The sequence below is a fragment of the Coloeus monedula genome (genome assembly GCF_965178545.1).
Source record: "Coloeus monedula genome assembly, chromosome: Z".
NCBI classification, from domain to species: Eukaryota; Metazoa; Chordata; class Aves; order Passeriformes; family Corvidae; genus Coloeus; species Coloeus monedula.
The window spans coordinates 15,208,115-15,231,227 of NC_138822.1; the positions used below are offsets into that span (position 1 = coordinate 15,208,115).

Sequence of the window (23,113 nt, forward strand, 5' to 3'; positions counted from 1 at the left end):
TAGAGAAGAGGAACCTTTTCTTCTATGTAAAGATGGTGGTGCCCATCATTGTATCTTGACCCTGATCATTCTTCCAGCTCCTTTTAATCTGTATCTCAGAGACTTTAAAATGGACCCTTTCAAACAGGGGAATTAGGTTCAAATAGCTCCACTGCCTAGAGAGATCTGAATCCTTGTTATTCTTCTCCAGGGTGTTCTTAGATCTCTTCTTTCAATCTCTGTTCTGTTGAAGATGTTTTGCTCTGTGTGGACTAATTAAGTACTCAGTGTGTCAGAAGGAAGATGAGTATGAGCAAAACTCACTTGCTGAGTGGTTAGGGCACTCACCAGGGGCAGGAACACACAGGTTCAGCTCTTTCTGCTAGGAATACTTGATATAAAACACTTAAAATATTAATTGAAATGTGGATTCCAGTCTCTATTGTTCATGCATTTTATATGAAAAACTCATTAGACAAAAGCATCAGCTGTTCCTAGAGAAGCTACTGGCATGCGAGACCTGATGCTTTCCATTGTCTGCCCAAACTAGTAGGTTACTAAATCATATTCCTTCCCCCCCATCTGACCCACTGAATCTTGAATTCTCTGCATTAGCTGTGGAGGCTTTCAGCAAGGGGTGTGATGAGCACATTAACATCACAGAACAGTCTTCAGCAGAGCTGCACGACAGCTGCTGGTGGTCTGGACCCAGACTGTGACCTCAGTGCCTGTTATTCATGACAGCCCCAGATACACAATGCCTCCCACAGTCCAGGGGTATCCAGGGTTTCTCACTGAACTCCCCAGGACTGACCTCAAAGAGCCCTCACAGTTCCTAACCATAAAGGCAATGGGCGTCACCTGGCTGGCCCAGCAGAGACAAAGCCTGAAGCACTTTTCCAGCTGAGGAGGTCAGTCAAATTAGGCACGAGATACAGTAAAATTTCTTGAGATACCATGGAAAACATTAATCTAGTATCCTTGGCTTTTAGGCTTATTGGCAGGAAATTGAATATGAAGATTTAAATTCCCACAGGCAGAGGATGTGAACTTGTCCCCCACCTCCCAGCTAATTAGCTTTTCCTATAGAAAAAGAGAAAAACTGCCCCTGTTTGAACAATTGTTTTTCTTAGAGCTTAATCCTGTAGACATTCTGGGAGAATAACTGCAAAATGTAAACTAAAAAAGTGAATTTCTAGAACCTGATCAGTCTTACTTGTGTGTTAAGCACAGAGCCTCTTTGCACTCTGCAGACCTGTGGGCTGCTGAGCCTTGGCAGAGGAGGAAATGCAGGTGGCGGCAGTACTCAGACTCAAAACCATCATTTCAGGTGCAAGGGACTGACAGCAAGGAAGATGAAACATCACACTCCTAATTCCAGTTTAAGCTCAGTTTGAGATATCATCTTCATTTTTTAATTCCTCATCCCTTGCTCTTCAGTTGTAGAAAGGCAATTGAAAAAAAGTGGTTTCTGGGTATCACGTACGTAGCAGAGGGAAGGCATATAAACCTGCATGCCCTCCTAAAGATGGCATGTGATTTACCTAGCACTCCTCTTTCCTCTCAACAATGTCAATGATAATGCTGACAGCCAAAAAATGAGGATCTTTTCTTTCTCTGTCCAATCTGTTAGTAACACCTGTTATACAAAATACTTCATTCAAGGGGACATTTCTTAGAAAATCCAGTGTTCCCACTTCTGAAAATAAGTGGTACCTTTCTCTTGTCCACCCTGAAAGGGGGAGATGGATGGACTGACAGACAGAAGGAAGGAAGGGAGGGATAGAGGGATGGATCCTTGAACACAGCTCCTCTGCTGTTTCTAGACAGGAGAGTGGTGTCAGAAACCACCAAAAGGGGAAGATCTCCCCCTTTATGTACCCAGAGGAATGCAGAGATGTGTATGCATTTTAATGGCACTTTATTTGTTATGTGTGAGTCCCTGCTTCACAAGTCTTCTGAAAAGCAATGCTTAATAGATGGAAAGCTAGCTCTTAAAAGCATCTTGTATGCCACTAGCAGCTTTCAGAAAAGCATGCAGTGAAAATATTAATAAATGTATGGCTGTTGGATTCTAATAATTTTTGCTTCAATTCACTGGCTGATGAAGTGGCTTACATTCAATACTTCCCTCCCCAGGGAGTGATGGTTACCAAAGAGCCTTATAAGCACTTGACAGGGTCATTTAAATATCATGCATTCTTTGGTGCCTGATTATGAATATTGACAAAGCTGGAAGCAGTCTACACACATCAAAACAATGGCGGCAGAGGTGACCGCATGGTTGTTTACCATTACCATCTACTAGTGTGCTGTTACTCCTTGCCTTGCCCAGTCAGAGCCAGTTAGCTCCAAAATTCTGTCGGTTTGTTGTTTCAAAAGGGCAAAGCAAGGAGTTCTTACACAAAGTTTAATCAAGAAATGTTACACTTACAATCCTTTTATCAAGATTTTGTTTCTACTTTTGCTGTGATTTCTTTTGCTTTCACACATTCACAAAGAAAATTTTTTTTTAATATTTTCTCCTTGTTTTGCAAGGTGCTTTGTGGTTTTCTTCATTGGTTGTGTCTATTCCTTTGAGCAGTGTTTTCTTTCTTTTTCTGTGCTCACAAATGGCTCCTTACGGATTGTACTAATTGTATAGAATCCACTTGCTGTTTTCTTTTCTGTAGCATGGTTGCTTTGATGATGTCACATCCATCCATATGCTTCACTTTTAATTCAGTGCTGGCATCTTGGGGAATATCTGTGGGGGTGTGAAGATGGGGTTCTTTAAAAGGGTTGACTCATGGGAATGTGACATTTGTGTGCCACAGCTTTAGTAGCTAAATATACTCTGGGACTGTTGTTTCTGAGCTACATCACATTTCTTGCCAAGATGAAAATGTGTAGTGCAACCCATAGAGTGGGAATTGTGCATTGCCATCCCACTGGCATTTTCATTTTGGCCATTAAGGAATCTGCCCTTTCTATTGCAGGCAAAAAAAAAAAAAAAAAAAAGCTCTGATTGGGCAAGTTACAACCCTCTTTCCTATTCTCCTCCCATCTCCCCAGAAAACTAAATCAAACCAAACCAAAAAAAAAGCCAAAAGAACAGCACATGTTCTAGAGTATGTTTATGTTTTGTTTTCTTTCTTGCTGTGTTTTAGTGTTAATTTAATTGTGTGTTTCTCACCTTTGTTGAAACAGTTTCCCTAACCTTGCTGTCTAACCTTCCCCCCTGCTGCCATTGTACTTGGTCTTCCTCCCTCCGCAGTCGGAGTCATGAAGCTCCTGCTGTGGAGCACTCCAAGGCTTTACCCTCTACACCCCAGTAGTGCCGTGGTGCTGAGTCCCTCTGTAGTCGTCCTACTAACAAAGGGGGGAGTAGAGATGTATGGCTGTTCGACAGGCCTCCATGAAGAAAACAAAGTGATTTTCTTCAAGAGTAGCTGGCCCTGTCTCTCACTACCCTGCTGCCCTTCTCTGCTGCCTTCTGTCCTTCCTGCCTCCATTCAGAAATGCCTCATGCTTCTCTAGTACAGGGTTCATTAGTGCAAATGTAGCCAACAGCTCGGTTTTCTCATTTATTCCCTAATTGCCTAGAACCTGCCTTTTAATCACAGTTTTGATAAATTGGTTGAAAATTCAGGTTATGATTTTGTGGCTCTGCTACAGCTCCTTCTTCACAGCATTCGGGTGGAAGTGGCTGAGCTGGGCACTGAACGACAAAATTGTAGTGGTTAGCAGTCTTTAATGCTTGTATTCTTACTTGTCTCAGCACTCATTAGGTAAAGATTGTGAGGTGGTATCTCCTTTCCTTAACAAGGCTTTTGTTGATATCCATGTAACAAATGTAAAAAACTGATTAGAAGTGGGACGTGATGAACACAGTTTACAGAGTTAAGAGTTGCTAGTTTATTTGGATATCAGGAGTGCTGCTTTAGAGACAGTATCTGGTAGCACCTATTATTTTATAGAATGTGGTAGCACCTATTATTTTATAGAATGAATAATCTGTATTAGTATTATTAATTACTGCAGCTCTTTCTCCGGTAAATCATTAGCAATAGTCAACTCCTCTATTTGGAGAGGGCTGTGCTCTTGGGGAGCCCAAGGTCTGTGCCTTTTAAAACCTGCCTCCAGAAGATACTTCATATTGTACACAAGTGGCAGTGTTACTAAATTTTACTGTGATTATCACTACTTGAAAGATTTGCCAAGTGCTGACAATGCTTGTCTCTGGAGAGTCTGCAAATGTTCAGGCAGATTCTGCTGCAGTGAGACAAAATTATAAGAAACTTCAGGTACAGTTATGATAAAGAATGTAAAGTGCTGATATAACAAGATACTTTACAAGTAGACATGAAATGAGTGGGGAAAAAAATCTGTGGCAAAACAAAGCTTCAGACTTTTTTTTTGCATAAATTTCTTCTTTTTTTTTTTTTTTTTGCGTAAGTTAAACAATTAATATTAATCACAGGAGAGCTGAGTTTTGCACCAAGAAGTATATTTGCAGAGTATATTTTTACAAAAAAATATTGTTATATGCTAATATGTACCAGGATCTAAAAGATTCAAAGCAGTTTCTATGTCAGAGAAAACAGAGGAATGTTATTATCTTGTTGGCATTATGTAATAAATCAGATGAGGAATTAAAGTGGCACAAAATATGTCAAAACTTAGGTTTTGAGTCAGTATTTGCAGGTCTGAGTGGAAGGGCTTGGACTTTCAAGGTGTCAAGGTGAAGCAAATACTCTGTATTTCATCAGTGACATCATCCTGACACGGTCAGAAGAAACTGATTGATGCTGAAACAAGTGTAAGGCTCGTGGGAGAAGGATGGGATTGGGAAGAGATGTATTCACCCAAAGCATGTGCTTCTGGAGGAAACTATGCAAACACTGCTATTCATTCCCATATCTCAAACCATTGTATGCACAAACATAAAACAATTACAAGTACTTTGCAGATAACTAAGTTTCAAGTGCTGAGGAAACAATTAAGATTGAATCAGACCAGATCCTTCATTTACTATACTTTTAAGTCTTCTGCCCATAGTCTAGTAAAAGAATGTTGTGAGAAAGGGAGTAGAGAATTTGCTCTGATTTTGTCTATGATTCTGTAGCATGTGGCTGAGATTTGGAGTGAGAGGTGTGGTTACTCAGAGTTGTAGTGGTTCACAAAGTGATTTTATGTAGACAAGATGACATAGTCCATTTAAACTTGTATAGAGCCACATCTAGATTAAAACGTACCGACTTTTCCCATTAGGATGAAAACAGAGGTTGGTTGGATGAGTCTGTGCTAAACAAAAATCTGTAGATTTTTTTCTGAAATGTTCTTAAGTAAATTAGCATCAGCTTATTGTAAACATCCCTGTTTCCAGAGGGAGGCCTTATTTATATACTGGTTGCTTGGTTGAAATTTTTAAAAAAATATTTTTTTTAGAACAAACAACCAACCCTATATTTGCCTAAAATGCCTCTAATGAGCAACTTGTCCAGGAACTGAATGTCTCATAAACCAATCCCAGCATACCTACTGTGGAGCACTGTTTCAGTGCTGTATCAGATAAACACCAGAAAGCCATTGTTAGTAGTTATGTGGGACCAAATTTCCCAGCATAGTTTTTAGTGGCCAGATACCTAAGTCACTAGACCAGTCTAATAACTCGCAAACATGCCAGAAGATTGATGATCTCACCACACTGGAATCACTGGTATCCTGTGACATGCACCAGGAGGGCTGTGCAGTCAGGATTAAGGGAACACACCAGGCTTGTCCAGAGAAATGACATTGATCCTTCTTCTGTTCTGTCTCACATGTATGAGCTGTCTGCTCCCAGGGCTAAAGACAGCTAATCATCTCAGATAACATCCTCAAGTTCAAACAGTGACAGTAGAAAAGTAGATGCTAATTAATAAAATGGAAATTGTATATAAAATTCATGAAATAAGAATGCTGGAAGGATGTTTCTGACAACAGACTTTCTTCAGACTTGTTTTTATTATGTTTTTCTAAGTTTCCCTGAGAACAAGAGTTAAGAGACAAAGCAGAGACAAGGCATTCAATAAAGATGTCAGGCGCTAAGTCCCTGAGCAGGGCCACATCCTTAAGCCAATTTTAGTCAAACATGGGGTTATAATAGAGTACAGGGCAGTGATTCAGTGTGCCTTCTTTGTGACTAAGTCTTCATTTCAAACTTTATATAAAGAAAGCTACAGCTCATTTCATCACAGATTTCCTATAGCAGCCATCTGAAAGTGTAAGGAAAGGACCAAATTTAACTGCAAAAGACAGGGAAGGATGAGGAAATCAAAATAATGGTGGGGTATATTCCAGCACACACCAACTGCCTGTGCCACACTTAAAGAACTGCCTATACTTCAGCACTGGTGCACTCACTTAACATTTTCAGAACTCAAAACGTTTCTACGTTTCACTAACAGTACAGATTTCAGATTTAACTAGCAGAACTGGAAATGTCGAGTGGCAAGATTAGAACCAAGAGCCATTTGCTGTTTAGTAGCCAAAAAAAAAATTATATCATTGGTAACAGAAGAGGTTGTGTTGGTGTGTAACCTCTGGTTATGAAAACAGAGCTTCTCTGCTCCCAAATTAGTAGATCCTACAAATAAAAGAATGGTGAATTTTAAAATAGATATCATCAAATGTCAAGTGTGGCTTCTGGAAACAGCAGGTATCCTTGACCTGTAATTGTCCACCTGCATAGATTTCAAGTCAGGCTATCCGTTTCCAGGCTGCAATGAGCAGTACGAGCTTGACTTACTAAAAGAGGGGAAAGCTGTCATTGCCCCAGGACCCTGATGTGCTTTTTCAATAAAAGAGGCCACGCCTAATTTGTCAAGGCAGCTGCTCAGGTTTCAGGGCACTAGAGCTATTGTGTGAGGGACCAGATCCCCAGCTGCATTCATCCACTGTCACCCGGAGAGGATAGCTCAGTGGAGGAACACAGACTGCCTCGTGCTCCTGTGTGACCTTTGTAGCACTGACATATTTATCAAGAGCTGGGAACTCGCTGTAGGATGTGCTTGCTCCACAGAGCCACTACTCTATCTAGAAATAGCAAAGCATAGTTGGTGGACAGGATGTTGAGTAACACCCAATCTCATTTTTGTGATGTTTATATTGATTATAAGGAGATGTTGTGCCATATAAAGATGCTGAATTGGGAGCACAGTCTAGCCCTTTAAACAAGACATTTCTGAAACTGCTTTGCGTTCAAAGGGATTTAATAGCAGAAAACCTAGTAGCTGAAAGACATTTAAAGCACCTTTTAGTGTTGTTAATGCCAGTGTACAATTAAAATGTCAATATGCTGTTAAAGATACTTGAATAATTAATTTTTCTCATATAGGATGTGCCCAGTTTCAAAAAGTGTATTAATTAATAGCTCAGATGTAATGTAGTAATTTTACAGTGACCTAAACATTCACAGTCCTGGTTCAGAGCACTTTTAATATGGTCTGTAAACTGTCAACTGTTTAATTACTTGCCCTGTAAGAAGCACCACCTACATTTTTCTCATACACATTAACTTCTAGTTAATGGTTATCAACATCTCTTTAATTATGTAGGAAGCATCCCAAATAACTTTTCCATTTTTATTAGTTTTCTTTGACTGTAAAAAAGGCACGCTTAATTCTTTGTGTCAACATGGGCTGGTGCTTACTGATCAACAGGATGTAGTTAATTAAAAAATGAAAAACCTGGAGAGGCATAATTTAGGTTTTGCAATCTCAGTTTTATTGAACATTAAGTACAGATAACAAATGCCATTTTGTCTGGAAAGCAGTTGTTCCTCTGAATTTCCTTCGTTTAGTCAGGTATTTAGGCAGGTGTTCCTTCAAACTCATTTAGTGAAGCACTATAGTCTCCGATATCCAGTTACCATTGCTATTACTTTTGCTAGACTTTAATCATGTACTAAGATTGTGCCAGTAGCTGAGAGAGAGGATAGGGAAAAGATATGTTGTTGTTATTCTCATGTTGCCATAAAAGTGTCTTAAGGGCACTCTATTGAGAAGTTTTGAAGCAGATAGTGCAAATTTACCATTGTATCAAGAATGTGCATCCTAACATCCCTGTGAGCAAAAAAAAGAGTTTTGTTGGCAAAGCTGTAAGGGTGTTTTTAAAATCTCAGTCCCTCATGCCCAGAAGAGACTTGTCACAGTTAGGCAACTAAATACGCAAACAATTCTGTGTACACTGAGCATTGGTGTTCTTAAACCACCAGCTGATAGTCTAACAGCTCTCCCTGCTCCAGCAGAGCAAAGTAAGTCAGGGTCCCTGCTGAAGCATACTTTAACAGTTCCAATGGCATTAGAAGGGCTTAGGGCAGTTTATAGAGTAGTTTCTCAGGAAGCATTAAGAAGCATTTCTGCACAGCTGTACAATACAGCAAACATTTGGAAATGGCTAACAGCACATTCATCACCAACTTTATGTTAGCCAGGATATTAAACTGTTGTTCTTCTACCAGCAACCAAAGATTGCTTATCTTCTGTGAAATCAAATCTTAGCTGAAGGTGCAGCTTGATAGCATTGTCACAATTGGGCATAACTTAGACAGTTCTTCATATGCCCATCAAGAATTTTTTAATTGGAAAATAACACCAGCTGGATGTTGTCAATAACATGCCATCTTGTTCATGTTCCATCCCATCTTACCCACAATTGTGGTAGAAAATAAAAGAGTAGCTGTTATATAAAAAAAGGAGGTTAGGGGGAAAGCAGGCACATTTTTTAAGCCCTACAAAGCTACTGCTATCCACTATCATGTTCTTGTAGAAAGAGACAGAGGGGTATTTTTGGAGAGCCTGAAAGATCTGCAGTTGCTGAACGCAAACAGTACTGGCACAGACAGACAATTTAGGCATGTGGAGAAACATCTGACGAAAGCCTTCATTTGAAATAATTCCAAAAGTCTTTCGAGAAGCGCATATATTCTAGGTGTTTTCTTATTCTTTAAATAGGTGTATTTTTATTCTTAAATCAATACTGAGTTCCTGTTTGGAAGCAAGCAGGATGAGTGCGACAGCAGCCACAATGTTGGGTGGACACTGAGTACTGCTGGTTTTTAAGGATGCCCACTTTTTAAGGACGTGACCTTACCAAGTGGTGCAGAAAAGGCCATCAGTAGTGACATTGAGCCCATGGTCGCTAGAGAAATTTAATTCCTGCTACCAGCTTATAGCTCCCATCAAACAGTTCAGCAATTCTCCATGTGTAGTCACTGCTGAATGAGCCTCTCAAAGGAGGGCACGGTGCAGGAGTGCCCTCTGTCCATTCATCTGCCTGCTGTCCACACTGAACCCCCTGCATTCACCACAGCCTGCCCAGAGATTTGTGCAATCATGGCTCATAACAAGGAACATACAGAGCACTGCTCTTTTTTTACAGACAGCATTCAGCTTTATTTCTGCAAAACAGGGGTCTCTATTCAGTTAAAGAAATCTTACAGTTCTGCAGCACTTTATATGTTTTTTGGTTAAATATGACCAGCAACAGGCAAGGTCCTGAGGTACTCATCCAGTAAGACCAATTAATTTCGTGTACGCAGGGTTTTTTTCGTATCTCAGTGTGAAGTTCACACTCATTGAACTAAATTACTAATATCAAATCAGCAGCTACTTTCATATACCCAGCATCAAGACCTGGAAAGACAATAGAGTTTATCTCTACTTGCTCACGGCAAGACAACTTGATAACATCAGCTGTGCTTCCCTGAAAGTTTTGATCTCACCTACACTGTGTTTAGAAAAGAGGAGAATAACTATATGTCACCAAGTGAAAAGAGATCGTGATAAAAATTTATAGGGTTCCAATGCTAGGAAAAGAAATGAGGTTTTAACCTCTTATGTGGAAGTCTGTGTAACTGTAGATCAGTAAACATGTCTTGAGAGCTAGTCTACAAATGTGAAAAAGCCAGTCATGTTCCTTGTTACAGGAGCTACCTTCATGTTGACTAACTAGCTGTGTAAGCTCCCTGGTTTTCCTGCAGCACTGGAAAATGCTGGGTTGAAGTAAGAGCATGAGCAGAAACTGGACAAATTACTCTAGTAAAGTTAAATTTGACCCAGTACCAGAACTGATTGGAAGGCTGGGGAAGTTGTTATTTGCAGCAACACTGCTGTTTGTGAGATGTTTGGTAAAGCAGACAGGTATGTCTGCCTGGCCTGCTGCTGGACAACTGAGAGGGTGTCTGTATGGGATTTGAATGTAGGTTGGAGAGGACGCTTGTTTACCCACACTACCATAGTTAGATTACTGCTGGACTCAGGACAGCTTTAATGGAGCTGGGGCAGGCATCTGCTTGCCGAAGTATGTCCTCTGAGATAAAGCTGCACTTTCACCTCATTCAGGGAAGCAGACTGGCCATAGTAATTACTGAGCATGTTAAAAAATGTACACAGGAAACATCAATGAGGTTATGGCATTAAAGTATTAATGTACACACAGCATCTGCAAGGTAGGGAGGTGGTAAAAATAATTAGGTTTACAAAAAAAGCAGAGAACTATAAATAGGACAGAAAAATGCATGAAAGAAGGTACCACTGGAAATTAAGAAAATTAGGTAAATTAAGAAAATTAAGTGAGATCATAGCAGCATCCACACATGAAGTCCATCAGGGAAATGCTATCTTTTACCTCAGGATATGGCTGGAGTAACTATGCTTGCTTTACTGGACATACTATGGATTTGAATTAATGTAACAGAGGAAAGAAGGGTTCTGATATTTATACTTGAAGAGTAGTAAGATATCGAAGAAGAACTAACAGTAAAATTAGTCTTGCTAACTGTTACAGCCAGTGTTCCAAACTCATCACAATTCCTCAGTCACTTAATGTATTCAAAGGCAGATGAGGCAATGGGACTGCAAGTACAAAGGGAAATGGTAAACCTAGTGACATGTATAATCTATTTTTTGCCTACAACACCTGCAAGTCTTCCTGGAAGAAGCAGTCTTCTCAGTATCCCTGGCAGGGCATGTTTTACTTCTGAAGTCTAGGCCTTTTGACTACACCTGCTGTATTCATGAGTGGAGGAGAAATGAAGAGTTAATCCACAGTGTTTGCTTTCTGTCATGCAATATACAATGATGGCATTTTAATGACACAAGAGGTTTCGTCCTCCCTCTGTATAAAGGCAGAGCTAACAAGGGATCCAGCCACGTTCCTGACATGCACCAGCAGCCCAGCTGTGGGCAGAAGGACTGTCCCTAAGAAACACAGTCTATGTGCATGAATAAACACTGTTGGCTTGGTCGCATAGTTGTTCAACGATTTAGTTATGATTTCCAGGGGCCTCAGGGAATAGGAAATATAGGGTACTGTCTTACTATTTGTCTTTAAATGTTTAATAGATGACTCCTTTGTTAGTTCAGCTGTGATGTGTTCACTTGCACCACTAGCTCAAAATTAGCATTTACATTTTTGTGTCTTTAAAGAAGATCAGAGCTGATGAGGAAACAATTTTTGCTTTTAGATTATATGCAGTATTTGAAATTTAACCCAAATTCTACCATAAGGCTGCTTTGAGCTTCAGCCTGCTAAGCAGAGCTGCCTATGTTGACATTCTGCAAGCTTTACTTTTCCCTGTTGTGCAGAAAGGCCATAGTTCAAAACAGGCTGTATAAAAGGAGAGGAAAAGCCACAGAATTTCTCAGCGACAGCTTCTTTTTCCTTGACACTGTTCATAAAAACTGCTTCCAGAAAGGCACTGGGCTGCTCAGAATACATAATGCCTGCATCAGGAAAAGGAAAAAAAAACAGAAAAAAAAGAAACACACACTTGTTCTGTGCCATCAGAGGAGCTCCATGCAGTGAAATGGGAACTATGAAGATTAGAGATTCACTTTGCAGGCTACAACAACTTCTCTGGAGCCCTGAAATCATGCATATGCAGCCAAACATATGTAAATCTATTTTAACCCAGCTGTGAAAGATCCCCTGAAGTAAGCTAATAAAGAGCAGCTGTATGTGTTTAAGCTTATCCCAGGCATAGTAGAAAGGTCCCAGAATGTGCACTGAGGTTTCTTACGTCATTAGAGGAAATGCTGCAGACTTTAAAGGAAATTTGTGTTTTAAGATGCAAAGCAGCATAAAGTTTGTCTCTGCCAAGACAAGCTACAAAGGAATTAATTTTCCTTGACATTTGGATTTTATACATCTTGTTTTTAACTACTGTGAACGCCTGTGTTTTATTTTTTTTAAACGACCTGATGTGTCTGCTTACTCTCCATCATGCAAAGGCATCTAAAATTATCATCGCTCAGTGGGAAAGGGTGAGAGGTGAAGGAAAGTACTGAAATCAGGAAAGTTCAAAATGATCAGCCACTGCGTGCCACCTGCCAGTGGGAGAAAGGTTGTCAAATGCTTTCTACTGCAAGAGCTGGCCCTGAGCTTAGCCTCTGGGACAAACAAAACTGGGCTGGCTTCAGGACTGTAATGACCTTTGTTATATTACATATGCAGGAGGCTGTGTCAAACAAACCTTCTCCCATACCTGCAAACTTAATAAACTGGTTCATTTACAAGTCAGAAGTAACACACTTTAAAAAGGTTTAAGAGCTGGCTATTCCAGTCTTTTTCAGGTCTTGCCTCCCCTTCACTCCAGTGTGGGTGGAAGTTATCTGAGCATGAATTTTCTGGTTCAGATTTTGTAATCTCCATCTATAATAATCTCTTGTTTCAAAATTCACAAGTGTGAATTCAAAAGGCCATGATGTGAGTTTTGTATGGCCACTGTGGCATGCAGAAAAATTGGATTGCAGGGTCATAATCAAACTATAAACAGATAATTGAAATCCGTTCTGAAATTGTTGCTGCAAGAGTCACAAGTTATCTCATATGGACATGTTGATCTCCCTTCTTTTTGAAAACCATTTTTTTTCTATAGAGAGTCATGTTGGCAGTCATTTGTGGAAAGTGGAGAGAAATGATATAACGATGAACCAGCTGAAAGGAGAAATTAAACCACTGTTAAAGATCAGCTGATAAACCTGTCTTGGAGGGATTGTTTCTGAAATAGGTCTGATAAGGGGCCAGAAAACCCTAACAGAGGCCACTATAGCTGATCAGATTGCTTAGATCTTTTCCAGGGCTTTGTTGCATGTTACTTCAGTTACATTATATATACTGATTTTGTTTTCATAGTTCTGAAGTATGATTTCTCTTCACACTTCCAATGATCCCCAGGTTTCTTGTAGCTGAAGGTTTTTTCTTTAACAAATTCATTCTCTCTCCAACTGCATGCACCCACTTTTTCTTTGCTGGATACCTCAGACTACTAGCTCAGGCAACTGACTTTCAGAGCCCTAGAGTGGAGTAAGAGAGGAGATGGATTGCTGTTCTCAACACAGTCATGCAAAACTTAAGAGTTGCAGACCTTTACAAGTCAACAATATAGTTTTACTGAGAGGGAAGGCAGGGGAAAAGCATTTTCCAGCAGCTTTAACTATGAATGTTTGAGCTGGGTTTTTTCTAGCTGGTGACACCAAGAGTCCAGAAAAATGGGTACTGGGTAGTATTGCACTGAGTCAGCACAATGAGTCCTTGCAGCCAGGACAAAGATGAAGAAAAAGCCTTCCTACTGTTTACAACAAAGCAATTATTTTAAACACCAAATCATTGGGATAATAGTGTGGTTGGTTTATGTCAAATCTTGAAATTATTCCTTTGGGAAAACATGAGATAAGATCTCAGAAGTGCAGGGTAGACTTTGGTCATTCCTCTATTTTTTTGTCACTGAAATCTCAGAGTTCAGTCTAAATTTGTCTGGGGTTTTTTTTTGTTTGTTTGTTTGTTTGTTTTATTTTTTAAAAACTATTATTGCTAGTTAAAAAAGGGGAAGAAAGCTTGTTAATACCTGCAGGGATTTACCAGTCCGAAATAGTCTTCTAGCAGCATGAGACTACCTGTAAATACATTTCTAACAACTAGAGACACAAGTTGAAAACCTATTCAGTGGTATTTTTAAAAGGTATTCTGAAGCCCATAAAAACCTCCATTCATAATGAGTTTTTTTACCAGTGTTTCTTGCAAGCCTAAGGAGAGGGAGATGTACATCTGACAGAGAAGCTTGCACTGAAGAATGAAATTAACTGCTGAGTTTTCCCTTAAATAACAATAGTAAAGAAATCATTGTGCCTTTCTGTAACAATGACTTGTTCTGTGGAAAGTCTCAAGTGATTTTGTAGCTGTTGGAGATGGAAGTGGGCTCATTCCAATTTAGAGAGGTGACATTTAACACAGCAATGGCACTCACTCCTCAACTGCTCTTAATATGTGGTCAGGAGATAAATATTACCTTATTTCCTGATAGTTATTCCCTCATTTCCCTCCCAAAACATCATTCTTCATTTCCCACTTCAGTGTTTCAAGTTTCATGTGTATCACCATTTTGGGTTATTACTTTACCAACTGTTACAGGCAACTTTGGAAAGACAGACAGTGACAGCTCCCTGCGGATCTGATCACAAAGCAATTGTGGTGCACATGGCATGTGGTCTTCTCATTGCTCAGGGTACACTGCTCCCAGCCATAAATCATTTCTTTGTCTCCACACTACAGCAAACTGCAGTGCTCAGACTGAAAGGTGTTACTTTTCAGGACAGGTAGGTGTTATTCACACACCGGAACTTGCCGTGGCAGACCAGATATGGCTGTCTGTCCTTTGAGTTATCCTCACCAACTTCAGCCTAGTTGTGGAAGAAGGTAGCATCCAAACTCTTGTATCACTAAAACAGCTTCCCATCAAGCTATTTAAACTGGGAAGTCATTTGCTGTTTGTTTTCATTCATCAACCAGTTGTGAGGATTACAAGCTGGAATTTCAGTTTGTACTCACTGCAAAGCATACGCCAGAACTGAAAGGATTGTGACTGTGGGGCTTTTCTTGATATTCTGCCATTCCTGTCACACAGGGATCACAGGTGAGACAAGGAAATGTGCCTTCATCATGAGATATTTCTTTTTATGCTGTACGTGCTAAAAGGACACAGCTTTTGCTGGGCCTCTGGAGTGGAGGTGTCCTTTTTGCAGATTTCTGTTAATTGCTGTTCTCCTGAGACAGACACCTTACTTCAGATCTCTTTCCAGGGAAACCTTTGGTCAGCACTGTGCAACTGCAGCTTTTTAGCAGGTTGTAGCTCGCTTTCATTTACTTCTAAGAAGATAAGTCAAAGACTTTAGAGAAGGCAAAGGCTATCATACTTACTCCTTCCCCACAAAAAGTAAGCCATTTATCCTGCCAAGCAAGGAAATTTGTCTTTTTTAATGGAATTTACTATTGGAAAAATTGCTTTCCTTTTTTTTCTTTCTTAATTACTTTGAAATTGATTGTTTTATTACTTGTTCTAGTGTCATCTCCATTCTAAATATTGTGCTGGCAGGTCTGTGTTTAGTTGGGTCCTCCCTTTGGCTATTCACAAAGGCATGTAATATACTTGTCCTTTTCCAGAGCTCTTTATGCTTGTACTTCCTCCAGTGTTGTCCAAGATACCTTACTGTGTCTAGAAATTGCTTTGGCTAGTTAAGCAGTTTGGGACAAATTTCTTAAGACAATTCAAAAATGTCTATTATTTAAATAGGTTTACTTCTTTTCTCTATCATGGTCAACACTTACTCCCTAACTTTGTTACATTTCTGATCACAGATCAGAGTGGGAATTTTTGTTAAAAATTGCAGCAGGAAAAGGAGTAAATAATTCATTCTCCATGTCTTCCCTTATCTATCCTCCTTTAATGAAGTTTTTTATGTAGATATTCATTATTCTTATTATGCACAAGTTATGCACATGCCATGTATTCCTTAGAATGATGAACTCTATTCCTTTGTGATTATTTCATCTTAATTACATTTCTGCCCTTGGAACTTCTTTCCTATTAGAATTAGAAGGAGCAGAGCATCTCCAGAATAGCTTCATCAGCATTTTCATACAGTACTCTTTTCAGCACTCTGCACATCTTGCTTTTTAACTTGTTTTTTTTTAGCATATGTACTGTCCAAAAGCCTGAATACTTTTGTTAATTGGTGAAAAGAAGGAGGCTCACCTTCTTGCTTATGATAATCTAGCATACAAGTGATCTATATCTTTGTATAACCTCTGGTCTTTTCTGTATTATTTTTACCCAGAGACATTCCACAAGTCTGCTTTTCACATCTTCCAGAACTTTAACAAAAGAATAAGTATTATTGACATAAAATGTAATGTCTCCTTGGTCATTCCCCACCTACCTTTAGTTAGATCAATGCTCTACATGTGATTTGTACAAGCACTAGCTCATTTCAGAATTGAATCACTTTGGAGGTCTGAAAACATTCTTCTAAATGTCTTCTTTACCAACCAGCCAGCCCAAACTGTGTACCTTACCTAGAAGCTCTGCTGGAAGAAGGAATAAATTATGCATAGCAGAATAACACAATACCATATCAGGTCTTCTCTTTCATTAGATGAGTAAGAAGAGGTGATTTTGCTTGCGTGTTCCAGACTGTTACAGCACGGGGTATACTGACTGAGAAAATGAATGGCAATGTTAGGAGATGCAGACAAAAGGATGTGGGATGAAATTACAGAAAGTTAATGGAGGTGGAAGGATCAGGTTGTCTATGGGAATCAGAATAGCCATGGAAAAGGGAGAATATCAGGTGACTAGACTGGCTCTTTTAGTAGCCAGAAGTAATACTTCATCACAGGGAGGAAGACCCTGAAGTTGTAAGCTCAGCTGTGATTTGTAAGGGAGAGAGCTTGACTTAAATGGAAGACTTCAGAGAGGTCAGTGTCAGCATATTTGTGGCATTAGTGACATGACATGTAAGATATTATCTTTGGAGGTGCACATATTTGATGTCATCTATGTCTTTGTAACATTTTTGGGTTTGATTTATTTTTACCATCACATGTCTCTGGAGTACAATGTTTATATAGGTATTTCTGTCAAAACTATCCCTTTCAAAAGAATAGTTTGTTGTTACCCAAAGTGATAGGTCTCCATACACTAGAGAAAATAGTCAGGAGTATGGATTCAGACCACATAAAATGAAATAAACAAAGTCTTTTCAGTTTTGTAAATGATATGTTGCAAACAGGAAAGTTTAGACATAACACTTTAAAAGTATTTAATTTAGAATAATAATTGTATTATTAAATAAGTACAATATGGTGATACTTATATCAGACATATTTTACAGTCTGGTTCTATGAAGCCAGGCCAGTCAGTTTTCCAGTACATAATGTCTTAAAACTATGTCAGATAATAAATAGCTGTAAGATTTTTTAATAGCAAGTATTTTCTCAAAGCTGGGAGTCCAAATACTTTACTTGTCTTTCAAAAACGTAGACCCTAGATTTTTCTGATTATTTTCTCCATTCATTTTAATTTCTTGAATAATGAGTGCAAATGAAGGATGCTGGACTTGCCATGTGGACTGTGCGGTTCTTTAAGAATTGCAGGATCAGTAAAAGCACACACAATGAAGTCTGTAAAGTGGCATGAACAGTTCCCCTCAAACTTGACGTGATTGGGATCACACACTTCCTTACTCATCCCAGACTGTGCAGGCAGTTACTGCTGATGTTAAGGTTTGAATATGTTGATAGACAACAACCACCATTATCAGCCTATATCATATTAAATTCCAGACCACCCCCACCCACCCTGTGGTCATGACAGTAGGATGCTGAGCATTTCTCCTACTTTTTTATTGCTTGGTTTTACCTATTCCACAGACATTGATGCAGGGTCAAATCTTGCCTATTTTATTTTATTTACATTTAAGTTAGTGGGATTGCTTGCATAACTAATGACACATAGAAGCGATCCCTGATAAAAAAATAAACTATATATTAACCTGACACTGTGTCCAGAGAAGATCTGCCTGCCTAGAGCAAAGCCAATAATGTTAAATATCTTTTAGTGTAGAAAACGTAATAAACATCAGGAAGGTTTGAGTTCAAGGGGAAATAGCTGGAATCAGGCTGTTTTAAGACAGTCATAAATTTCTGTGTATAAAACACCTGCAGTGTGCACTTCATTTCAACTACCCCTTTCATGAACACAAAGGGTCACTCAGTCTGGACTGTGTAGCAATTTTGTAATGTGAGTGCTAATGTTTTGATACTTATTGATAACCTAAAACTGAAGATTTCACATTGCTTTTGTATGCAGTGATGCAGTTTTGTGCTGAAGGCTATCACTGACAGAGTAGGACTTAGCCTAAAGCAGAAGACTGAGAGTGCAGAACTTGAAGTTTCCCTCAGCCAGTAGGAAATGTCAGGCATGGACATGAGTTTTGAGGTATTCCCTTTCATCCTATCATCAGATACCTGAGAGAGGGAGCAGCACTTTCCCCTCCACTCCTCATCATGAGAAAGTTTTAGATAGCAATGAGGTCTCCTCTTCTCTAAGCTGAAAAAAATATGTATTTTCAGCCATTCCTCATCACTGATGCCCTGCAGTCTTTTCCCCAGTTCTGTTCTACTCCTCTGGGCACATTCCAATATTTGTATATGGTTGGCCCTTTCTTCCACCAGGGCACATGGTTGAGTCATATTGAGCTTACCATAAACCAAAAATGCCATTTCCCTTCCCACAGGGCTGCACTCCAGCGTCTTGCTGCCAGCCTATATATAAAAGAATGTTAGAATCATAGTATCATAGAACAATTTAGGTTGGAAAAGACCTCTGAGATCATCAAGTTCAACCTTTAACCTAGCACCACCATGATCTCTTCTAAACCATGTTCCCAAGTGGCACATTAACATGCTTTTTGAACACTTCCAGGGATGATCATTCCACCACTTCCATAGGAGCTTGTTTGAATGACTGACCACCCTTTCAGTGAAGAAAGTAAGATATGACAGTAAGATATGACTTTCCTTTCATGGACCCATGCTGGCTTTGACTGTAGGTACTTACACCCTTAGGTAGGCACTGAGCAGGGATTTTGCGTTTTTTCCATGCGAGACACATTGGGCAAGTGCTCAAAGGGACATGCCTGAGAAGTTTCTGCATAGAAATCCATTAAATCAGATTTTTAAGGCAAAGCCTTTCTTAACTTCGTGACCGTTCTTCCCATTCATTTAAGACTCTGTATCTGATTCTCCAGTTAATCACTGCGAACAGTTTTACAAGTTTAAGTAAATTTGGCCTCAATTCTGCAGAGACTAGCATGTGAATATCAGCAGGTGAAGGACCACAGGAGACCAACACATTTGCAGTGAAATATAGTTCCTGCTGACTGTGCTGTAACCACTAGACTGTGCTTCTACATATAGCAATTTTGTACGTGGATTTAAATTACAGAACTAGGTTTTACTGCTGCTTGTTAAGTGCTGATGACAAAGAATAGTAGAATCTGCCTTTGAAGAAGCTGCTGGGCTTTAAAAGAGGGTTCTCTTAGAAACACTTAATTTGAAGATTGTTTCTAATTTTATGTTGTTTTCTGAGTTTTACTTTCCTGCCTTTACATTTTACTATTAGGATATTTATATGAATGCTGGATCTTATTTTCTTAAGTGATCATCTGCTCTTGCTATTTATTCTCCTTGTGAAATCATAATCCTTTGTGTTGTCGTAGCACAATAATTTCTGTGGCACCCAGCTGTGATGTCACATGCAGGTGCTTATGATTTCAGGAGCTGTTTTGCTTTTAAATATGAAGTTCATCTCTTGTAAACAAATATCCCTTTTCCACCTAAATGCTGCAGTTAACTTGGAACAGAAAAATGTGAACAATACTATATCTGTCCAGAATACTTAACAAAGGCTTCTGTGAGATAGTGGCAACTTATAAGTATTCTTTTAAGATAGTTTGGTGAGAGGTATTTTGGTTCTAATTCTGCATTGTAAATACCTTCTGTACAAAACACATGAAAAGACCTTATTTTAGAAGTTGATTTACAATGTGAAAGTTTTGTGTCTTCATAAAGTCTTGTGAGAGCCTTGGAGTTGTATTTTCTGCCTTGCTGTCTCTTCTGTAATAAGGACAAGTATTACATTTCCTTTGAGCTTTTAATCCCCTGTGGAGCTTTTAATCCCCTGGCACTCAGGCCCTCTCTGGAAGAGAGATGGGAGAGATGTTCCTTCAGTTCCTTGTCAAACTGTGGCTGCTCCTTGTAAGCAGTAAGAACAAAACCAGAAATGAAAAAAAACATACTACAGGCTTTTTGCCTGTGTTTCATTAGTGCCGCTGGCCTGGTGCCTATAACAGAAAAAAACTGACTTTCTTCAGAAATTCAGAGTATTCATTAATGCTGCATTAGGGACTTCAGATGGAGGAGGTGCACTCTGCCAAAGACACTTCCTCAGACAGTGGTGCTTGGATGGCCAAGTGGGATTTGACAGTGACCTCTGACCACAGCACAGAACCATAGGATAAGGCACTCAGTCAGGTGTTTTAGAAAAGAAAGCATAGGCTTTAGCACAGAGGTCAACCTATTCATGTGTTCAGAAAAGAGACAGCTTTTAAAATTAAAATAGCAAGGACAGTCATCTAGCAGGCTCAATAAATTTCAACACTCTGCTCTATCTTTCATAGTTACTCAAGCATCCTCCTGAAGCTCAGGCATGTGACACTGACTTATAAAACACATGACAGAGAAAACAGAATGAAGAGAGAGAAAGAAGCCTTAAACAATGTGGGATACACTTCTCTGGTATTCGCTGAGGTTCTATCTCCTCTCCTCCCTTTAAAGGCTTTTCAATGAGAATTACTTACCATAAATAAGATGATTACTTACAAAAATAAGATGGTATTAGCCTAGGTGAGATCAGAAAGAGGAAGGTCAGCAATGAGCAATATGTCAGAGGAGGAGAGCTAATAGCTCTGATCTGCTGAAGTCAGTGTGAATTGCCCAGGGCCAGGATTTCAAACCAATTGTATTTGTCCTGCAAGTGAATTCCCTTTCCCTTCCTGAACTTTGTAGTCTTCAGCTCCAGATCTGAAAGCTGTACTGAAAGCTGAAGGCTGCACATGGAAGATGTAGCTGGCAGGTACAGTATGTCTCCAAATTTTATCAGCAAGCTGATAAACAAAATCACCCTGCAAAACACAAACCAACCTCCCAGGGGCATGCCTTTGAATAAAGTAGTTAATGATAAGTAGCCTCCCCCACCTCCCCGCTCCTCATTCGTCCTTAGTTTGTTTAACCACTGTATGCTGTCTATTGCAGGAGTGATTCGCGAGAGTTACCTGAAAGGTCATGATCAGCTGGTGCCAGTCACCCTGTTGGCCATTGCTGTTATTCTTGCTTTTGTCATGGGGGCCGTCTTTTCGGGAATCATAGTGTACTGCATCTGCGACCACCGCCGCAGAGACATGGCTGCTGTGCAGAGGAAGGAGAAGGAGCTGACCCACTCCCGCCGTGGCTCCATGAGCAGTGTTTCCAAGCTCAGTGGCCTCTTTGGGGATGCTCAGTCCAAGGAGCCAAAGCCTGAAGCTATCCTCACACCTCTGATGCACAATGGCAAGCTGGCTACCCCAGGCAGCACTGCCAAGATGCTAATCAAAGCTGACCAGCACCATCTGGACCTGGCTGCCCTGCCAACCCCTGAGTCCACCCCAACCCTGCAACAGAAGAGAAAGCCCAGCCGAGGCAGTAGGGAATGGGAGAGAAACCAGAACCTCATCAATGCCTGCACAAAAGATATCCCCTCAATGGCCTCACCAGTGATCCCAACTGACCTGCCGCTCAGGGCTTCTCCCAGCCACATCCCCAGTGTTGTGGTCCTGCCCATAGCCCAGCAAGGCTACCAGCATGAGTATGTTGACCAGCCAAAAATGAGCGATGGGGCTCAGATGTCTGTGGAGGACCAGAATGCCACCCTTGAGTACAAAACTATCAAGGACCACCTCAGCAGCAAAAGCCCCAGCCATGGAGTTAACCTGGTGGAAAATCTTGACAGCATGCCACCGAAAGTCCCCCAGCGGGAGGCATCCCTGGGGCCCCCGGGTGCCTCGCTGTCACAGAGCGGCCTGAGCAAGCGGCTGGAGATGCACTCTTCTGCTTACAACGTGGACTACAAGAGAAGCTACCCCACAAACTCCCTCACGAGAAGTCATCAGGCATCAACCCTCAAAAGAAACAACACTAACTCCTCCAACTCATCCCACCTCTCCCGCAATCAGAGCTTCGGCCGGGGTGACAACCCACCGCCGGCCCCGCAGCGAGTGGACTCCATACAGGTCCACGCTGCTCAGGCACAGGCTGTGACTGTATCCCGGCAGCCAAGTCTCACTGCCTACAACTCACTGACGAGGTCAGGCTTGAAACGCACGCCCTCGCTAAAGCCAGACGTACCTCCCAAACCTTCCTTTGCTCCGCTTTCCACATCCATGAAGCCCAACGATGCATGTACATAATCAGAGGGGGGAGGGGGAGCGGGAGGAGGATGGCAATTACACAGAAGTTGCCCTTGGAAGCCAGTGTTCTGCAACTGTTATCACTTGCTCCTCTGAGAAGATAGTTGTTGCAAGCTGAAGATGTGTTGGATTTCTGCTCTCTGGGAAAAGTGGAATATTTTTTTAAACCCGAGCCATATGACCCATGGTTGAAGGTTTGTAATTGCAGGATTCACCCCTACAACCTGCCAGTTCTTTGCTCAAAAGACTAATCCTCCATCACAAACATTGAGCCAAAAGCACACAGGTGAAAATGACTGTGACATTTCACCCCCTGCCCCCAACTGCACAGTGCATTCCTGAACTGGGAAAGAGTGCTCTGAAAAGCAAAACAAATGTAAAAAACACACAAATGTAAAAAAAGAAAAAAAAAATAAAAAAAAGAAGGAAGAAAAAAAAAAGAAAAAAAAACAATTGATAAAGCTAACTCTGACTTAACAATGGCAGAAGTTTACTACTAGCGGGTACTGTGAAATGATGCCCTTCAGTGTTACAGCCATTTGGTCACAGCAGTTAAATGCCAGGTTGGGCAAACTACAACATAGGTTTCTGCTACCCTTCTCTTTTAATGAATAACATGTGACTGTTAACATGAGTAACTCCTCTTATTTATTGTTCAACTTTTGTTTTTCCTAAGGAACTGACCTGCATTATCATCCCATGAGCAGCTTTTCAGAGAAGTACCTTGAAAGTTATACATATTTAACGTGAAACCCATTAACTGGAGT

General features: G+C 40.4%; 1 protein-coding gene across 2 annotated transcripts in view; it reads left to right on the forward strand.

Annotated features, from left to right (window-relative positions):
- SEMA6A (semaphorin 6A) overlaps nt 1-22,534 on the forward strand; it is a 65,458-nt gene extending 42,924 nt beyond the window's left edge. For both annotated transcript variants that reach the window (XM_082301079.1, XM_082301080.1), the window contains one exon: nt 21,157-22,534. In XM_082301079.1, coding sequence (XP_082157205.1) covers nt 21,157-22,346 — 1,190 coding nt within the window. In that variant the 3' untranslated portion in view covers nt 22,347-22,534. The remainder of the gene's footprint in view (nt 1-21,156) is intronic.
- The last annotated feature ends 579 nt before the right edge of the window (nt 22,535-23,113 follow it).